The sequence below is a fragment of the Poecilia reticulata genome, chromosome 21 (assembly GCF_904066995.2).
Source record: "Poecilia reticulata chromosome 21, P_reticulata-male-v2, whole genome shotgun sequence".
NCBI classification, from domain to species: domain Eukaryota; kingdom Metazoa; phylum Chordata; class Actinopteri; order Cyprinodontiformes; family Poeciliidae; genus Poecilia; species Poecilia reticulata.
This window is the reverse complement of record NC_088850.1, coordinates 1,017,362-1,024,644: the sequence shown is the minus strand read 5'-3', so window position 1 is coordinate 1,024,644 and position 7,283 is coordinate 1,017,362. Positions and strand designations below refer to the sequence as shown.

General features: G+C 44.6%; 1 protein-coding gene across 2 annotated transcripts in view; it reads right to left on the bottom strand.

Moving 5' to 3' along the window:
* Positions 1-924: 924 nt before the first annotated feature.
* The window catches only part of LOC103457124 (kunitz-type protease inhibitor 1-like), an 11,933-nt gene continuing 5,574 nt past the window's right edge, over positions 925-7,283 (bottom strand). The window contains exons 5-11 of one of the 2 annotated variants that reach the window (XM_081602593.1): positions 6,229-6,399; positions 6,065-6,100; positions 5,810-5,938; positions 5,005-5,055; positions 4,746-4,916; positions 3,853-3,924; positions 925-1,198 (exon numbers count right to left, since the gene is read on the bottom strand). In XM_081602593.1, coding sequence (XP_081458719.1) covers positions 1,068-1,198; positions 3,853-3,924; positions 4,746-4,916; positions 5,005-5,055; positions 5,810-5,938; positions 6,065-6,100; positions 6,229-6,399 — 761 coding nt within the window. In that variant the 3' untranslated portion in view covers positions 925-1,067. Of the gene's footprint in view, positions 1,199-2,478; positions 3,112-3,852; positions 3,925-4,745; positions 4,917-5,004; positions 5,056-5,809; positions 5,939-6,064; positions 6,101-6,228; positions 6,400-7,283 lie in introns of those variants that run through there. The other variant, XM_008397074.3, reaches the window with a different exon arrangement.

The window sequence follows — 7,283 nt, the reverse complement described above, 5'->3', positions numbered from 1 at the left end:
TGAATGAGAACCCCTCTTGTAATCTTAAATATTGCAGGACCAGAACCAGAACTGGAGCAGATTTAAAAATATATATAAATATATTAATATTGATTAAACACACCTGCAGTACTCGCAAGTCAACCACAAGAGGGCAGCAAAGATTGCAATTTAGTGACTATGCTGTTATAAAATTATCTTTTTTAAAATCAAAAAACAAATTTAATTATCCGACAGAAAATCCAAGAAAATAGAGGAAATTTTTTTTTTCCAAATCACATGATAAAATAGTTATCCAAACCATCATTGGGCCTGAATGAAAAATTAATGGTTACATCACGAATGAACGGGAATAAAACCAGTTATTTGAACTGGTAACAGTTCTGTGGACTGATGAAGCAAAATGTACCGTTCTGGAAGGTTTGGATTAAACCTAACAGCTAACAGAACCTGATTTACAGTCATACACAGAGGCGGCAGTGTGATGCTGTGGGCTGTTTTACAGGACCTGGAGGACTTGGTGTAACTGACAGAACCATCAACTCTGCTCTGTAGTAGAACAATGATCCACCACACACCAACACGTCCAGCACTGGATCACTATGAAAACAAAATAAATACTTAGGAATGGCCTAGTCAAATCAACAGTCACCCAAACAGAGAGGGTCCAAACTCCTCCACTGTGATGTTTCAGGTTTAAGGTGTGACGCGGGTCCGGGTTGGTTCCGAGTTTTTTTTTTCCATTACCAAATTAAATCACTTTTTAAAAAAAAGTTTCTTAAACTTCCACATGTTTTCTCTGTCTGGCATAAACATTAATTTGTTTATCTGGAACTTTAAATAGGACAAAAACTGAAGAAATCTGAAAGAGGGTGAAGACGAGCGGACTGGTCTGGATTCTGGTCCGAAACATAAAGATTGGAAATCAGACAATAAACTTAAACGTCACTTTTTAAATGAATTTATCTTTAAAGTTCTGCTTCAGTGAGTTTCAAACTGTTAATTTGACGTTTATGTGACTAAATGTATCCCAGAAATGGGATAAAACATGTTTGCGGCTGTTTCTTTCCTGGTAACTTCTTGGAAAATTAGAAGCATGTTTGTGACTCCTGCTGTCCCGACCAGGTTTCTGCTTCCTGCTTCTGCACACAAACAGGTTCAGCAGCATCTCCAGGCTCCGGCTGTGCAGCAGCGCGAGGTTCCGGTCTGCAGGCCGCGGCTGCAGGAACGAGAAGTCAAAGTTACACAGCATGAAGCGACAACAGGCGAGTCTCAGCCTGTTGGGGAACTGAGACACAAACACGGAGATTTCATCACTGAAACCGGTTATCTGCCTGCTCCTTTCAAAATAAAAGCCTCTTTCCTCTTTGAGGTTTCACAGAACAACTGTTTATGATTTCATAAACAAAAATAGTTAATAAATTTGGAGGTTGTAAATAAAAACGGATAGAAGCATTTTATTCTGAAAGTCCTGAAAGTTTTTTTTTATTGTGTCAAATTGATTTTGGCAAAACTAAACTAGGAAGTGACCTGTAGTGTCTCTTCAGTGGAAAAGTTTTAATTTTTGATCATTATTGCAAACGGAGGGAGGAGATGGAAGCACTTTGACCTTTGACATACAGACAACGCCTGGAGAAGATGTGGGAGAAAACTTTAAGATTTGATGGAAGGAGCTTAAACTCAGTGTTGGATCAGCTGGAGGTTTTTGGATTCCTGAAAGTAAAGAATTACAGAAAAATAAAATATTTTTTTCAGTCCATCATGAATAAAACATGGACGGGTTTTTATCGTCACTCCTGGACTGGATGCTTCTAGTTTTACCGTTATTCCTGAGATCAGAGACGAAAATCCTAGAAACAACCAAAAATGGGTTTTTGAACAATATGTTGGAAACTGATTTTTAAAATTTTACATCATGTTCCACAAATAAATATTCCACATTGTGATAAGTACGGTGGAGGCTCTGTGATGCTGTGGGTTTGTTCCTCTTCTAAAGACATCAGAATGCATTGCTTTATAAAGTATCAGAAGATTTGAAAGATCTGACACTTTTTCCTTCCACTCAACTTTCTACGAATATGCTTGCATACAGCCAGCTTCTTCAGCGATGCTAAAACATTTAAACAATCTTGCAGACTTAAAGGAGCGGCTGCATTTTAAACACCAAAACGTTTCTGCTGGGTTTCTCTGCAGCTCAGTCAGAAAACATCTGAGAACTTCAGCTTTCACATATTCTCATCTGGATTCATGTCTGGACTTTAACTAGGCCACTGTAACACATGAATCTGCTTTGATCTAAGTTTAGCTCCATCCAGCTTCCCATCAAACGTCAAAACTGCAGCTATTGCACCTCTGACACTTTTTCCTTCCACTCAGCTTTCTGACTGTTTGTATACAGCTGTCGATAGCGCTTCAGTTTGACAACGCCTACAGTAAATGTCAAATACAATAATCATACAGAGAGCAGCAGCTGCAGGAAGCAAAACGCACACAGAGAAATTCTTACATTTCATTTTTATTAAACATTGAAACATTTCACAACATTTGGTCCTGAACTAAAAACTGAAATGAAACAGAGGCTCGACATGTTAAAAACGAAAAGTACTACAGATTCTTCCTTCTCCTGACTGATTTAGACTGAACAAACTAGACATGTAGCTCCAAACGATGTGCAGCAAAACGAACCAACGAACCCTGAGCCCCAAACACTGATTCATAAACATGTTCAGACTGAGCAGGAACTGCAGCTCCAACAGTCTGAGGCTGACGAGCGTCATAAATAAAATACAGTTTCTCATCATTCCAGGATTTTCACAAACTGAACCTGAAACAGGAAAGTTTTAGGAAAACGAACCACAACGAGAAAAAAAAAACAACAGCAACTTAAAGAAAAAGGACAGAAAAAGATAAAAACCGGGAGCTGGATGAGGATATTTGCCGGGTTGCCATGGCGACATCACGCGGGCTTGGTGGTGCTGTTGTAGACGAGCGTGTCCTGCTCCGACAGCGCCGCGTTGGCGGGGCCCGCCAACCGGCTGGGGGCCTTCCTGCGCCTCCGCAGGTAGCAGTACCCCACGATGACCAGCAGGGCCAAGAGGCCCACCGCCAGAATCACAGACAGAGCAACGGAGCCTGGAGGACAAGACAGCGAGGTCACTTCCTGTCCGAAAGCAGGAAGGCGCCAGAGCGCGCGCTACGCTATTATTCAACAAACATTTCTCACCCCGGCGCTTTTCGACTGTTCTGAGGAGGGAACAGAAACAGCTGACAAAATCTAAGAAACCCGGGGCAGGAGGCTAATGCTAATGCTAATGCTAGCATCGGATGAACAGATGACGCTGGAGCCAACTCCACTGATGAAGGTGACCACATCCGGTTAAAACACGAGACCTGAGTGAAGCCTGATTTATGATGCTTCCACTAGGAAGACCAGACCTTTTACACATTTTGAGCTGCTAAAGTTTGGAATGGACAAACGTGAAAGATAAACCAAGCTTCAGGTACACCTCAGAGACACGCCCCTCTAAGCCACGCCCACTTTGGTTCTACAATTTCAGCATCTGCCCGACCCCAGATTAGGTTGGATGAACAGATGGACGAATAGATGATGGATGATTTATGATGGTTGGACGTCTCTTCTGGTCAGAGCAGCTTCTTCCTCATAGCGTTTCCACGAACCAATCAGGTGTCTCGTAGAGGTCAAGGTGTTGATGGATTTTATTTGGGGGTATCAGAGTCGTACAGATGGACGCTGCTTTGTGAAAAGCTCTCCATGTTTGTTGTTTATCAGGTGAAAGGCCAGTGAACATCCAGAACCTGAACCTGCCTGGGTCAGTCGGTGTGTAACAGAGGAAAAAACGCTGATGAACGTACCTGAGCCAGCAGCTTTTTCATCATCATCAGACCCGAAACGATCAAACATCCCTCTGGAAAACATGTTTCTCTCTGCAGAAACACAAACAGAGACCTCAGGAGGTTAAACGTGTTTCATTGAAAATGTTCCAACTGAGGCCAGAGTCTGGGCTGGAATCGGTCCATCAATAATTATTGATTTTAGTTTTAAATATCTGACATTCTGCCAAACCTTTCCCGTTTTAGCCTCAGTTTTCCCTCCATGCTGCCATTTATACTTTTACGAGGAACGGTGATGAAACTTGAAACTGCTGCTGCGCCAATAACTCAACAGGTTGTTGCTAGGTAACCAATGAACAGTGAGTTGCTAGGCAACCAAAGGATACCACCAACCCAGCTGAGCTGGCTGTGAGAGGCTGAGTGGCTACAGCTTTTCCTCATCCTGCGTCTCCCAGAATGCTGTGCGGTTTTGGATCAGATTTTAAGAGAAACGACTGAATATTCCATCAGATGTATTATATATGGATATTGATCATGTGTCTATTGCATATAGTTATTGATTGATTGTCCAGCCGGATGATCTGCCTGCAGCTCAGCCTCTCCTGGTCAGCGTTAGCTGGAAGAAGTCTGTCAGTTTCTCTACAGGTTTCCAGAGCCACAGGGTTGTTGTTTTAGCTGGAGACCGGTTCTGGTTCTGTTGGGTTTCTAACCATCTATCCGAGCTGACAGTCAAAAGGTTTCTTGTTGACAGAAAGACGACATTAGCTTGAACTCCTTCAGTCCAACAGTTTCTCAGACCAGACGCTCTCTGGCGGGGCGTGGAGGTTCTTGGAGGCCGACCCTTCGTCTCGCATCGTAACCCATCCGACACCCGCTGATGTTCCTCCAAAGCCCAGCGTTGATCAACTCCTCACCTGTTACGCCGTCGCAGGTCTCGCTGCAATCATTCTCGTCCTCAAAGTTGTTCCCGCTTTCGTCGCAGCCACCGTAGATGAAGCGTAAGCACTTCCTGTCTTTAGGGTTGTAGTACCAGCGGGGGAAGTGTGCCCGACACGGGCCGGTGCGAGGAGGCACCACGCATTGAGCTGTGGAGAACCAAACGGACCTGGGTCAGAGTCCTACCCGATTTCTACGGGCAGACTGATCACCATGGCAACCGGAGGAGAAACTCACCCTGGAGGTTGCTGACGTTGACGCTCAGCAGGCGGTTGAAGGTCAGGCTCACTAGAGAAGACGAGGAGGATCATTTCTGTAGCTGCCATGTTTCCAGGCTGCAGCTAAGAAGTTGCTATGCCAACCCAAAAGCACCAATCACAAACACCAGTCTGCTAATGGCTACGTCAACATTGTATCTAGTGGAAGCTAATGCTAATGCGCTAACTTCAACAATGTTGATGGCCACAATATGTCACAAAGACCAGGTTATCTAAGAACGCTCTCACAGTCGATGACTAAAACCTGATGTAAAACTTTATTATAGCTTAATGCAAAAACGCTCAATTAAAATAAGTTTGCTCTGTTATTGGTGCATTAGCGGATTAGCATATGTTCTACACCAGCTACGTTCCCCCAGTCCAAACTGGGAGAACCGAGCTGAACTCTGGTTCTGATAGGCTGTAATAAGCTGCAGACTCAGCTAATCCAGACGGTCAGACTCGTTTTGGAGCCAGATGTCAGACGGCATTTCTTTAGCCTGATGATTACCTTTTCATTGTGCAACATGTCTGGAGCAGCCTCACTGAAAGGCCTCCAGAAGAAATCCCATCAGATTCAAGCTAAACTGAAATGTGGGATCTTCAGACTCGGTAAAAAACTCATCCCAGTTTGCCTAACTGGCTCTCCAGACGCTGGATTGCACTCTGAACATTTTTAACTTTGTTTTGCTTCAATGTAAAATACGACACAGAGGTTTCCTGTGTTTATACAGGAAGACAGGAAACTCAGAAGTGACGGATAAACTGATCCTGTGTGTGGTTACATTGGCTGCAGAGCTTTTCATCAGAGCCGTTGCTGCAATGGCTCACGCCGTCACACTCCAGAGCCCGGTCCAAACAGCAGCCGTCGTCACAGGTCAGCTGATCGGGGCGGCACTGTGAGCCGCATTCCCCTGCACACACACACACACACACACACACACACACACACACACACACACACACACACACACACACACACACTTAGGCCGAACCCTCCCACAGTAAGCTGATATGATGAGGAGTTTAGTGAGACTCACTGTTGGCGCTTACAGCGATGCTCCTTTCTGAGGAAACTGAGGACAAAAGAACACAGATTGTGTCACCAGGAGCTGGTTTGTGGCATTAACATCCAAGGTGTGTGTGTGTGTGTGTGTGTGTGTGTGTGTGTGTGTGTGTGTGTGTGTGTGTGTGTGTGTGTTACCTGTGACTCCTCTGCAGGCTGACATACACTCTTTGTTAGACAGGAAGTTGTTCTTGTTGGGTAAACAGCCTCCGTACATGAACTTCTCACAGCTGCACGTCGTCCTGTTGTAGTACCACCGAGGGAACGCTGCGCGGCACGGGCCGGTCTTCGGCGGAACCAGGCAGTACACTGAGGGAGAGCATGACATCACTTCCTGCGAGTGGCTTCAAACATGACCCAGATTAAACAGCAGGCTGCTGAGCAGCCGGTGTAAACACGAACCCACAGCAGGGCGTGGTGAAGGAGTGCTGCGGTGTTGACCTCCCGGTAACCATGGAGACGCCAAGTGTTTAACAGCCAGGACCGTGGCGGTCACTGAGCTGGGACCAATCAGAACCAGGACCAATACTCCAACACATCACAAACCGTTTGACCAAACTCAGCGCTGCTAAACTAAAAACGATACTCAGATCAGAGAGCCGACCTGGCAGAGCAGGTTCTGCTGAGCAGGCCGTGTGAAACTGTGTGTGTGTGTGTGTGTTAAATAACCAGTTCAGCCAGTATGAAGAGAAGCATTGATTATTAGCATGAGAACTGGGATTCAGTTCAAACATTAGCACAACAAATGCACTGATTCGCTTTTCACTGCAACTAAAAGCTGCAAATTATAAAAAAGTTTTAAATCAGTGAAAAACTTTAACCGTCAGCATCTGAACTAAGAGTTCAGAAACCAGTTAAATCCAGTATTTATGTCAATATATCTATTTAAATGTAACTTTACTGTCAGTAAATCCTTTAAACAGTCAACAGTTGGACCATTAACCGACTGGGAGCAGATCCCTCAGAAACCAAAGGGAGGTGAGCAGAACAGTTAGTAGATCCCTGACTGGGTCACCTGACAGGAGGTTTCTCCTTAAAGCTTTCCACTGATGAGTGGATCCTTCGAAGAACCAATGGAAATAAGGAAATCGCTCACAACTGGTGCATAAAGATTCCCTAAACAGTGAATCAGGATTCATTAAATGTTTCACCGCCGGCTAGTAGAACCCAACGGAAGAGACCAAGTCTTGAAA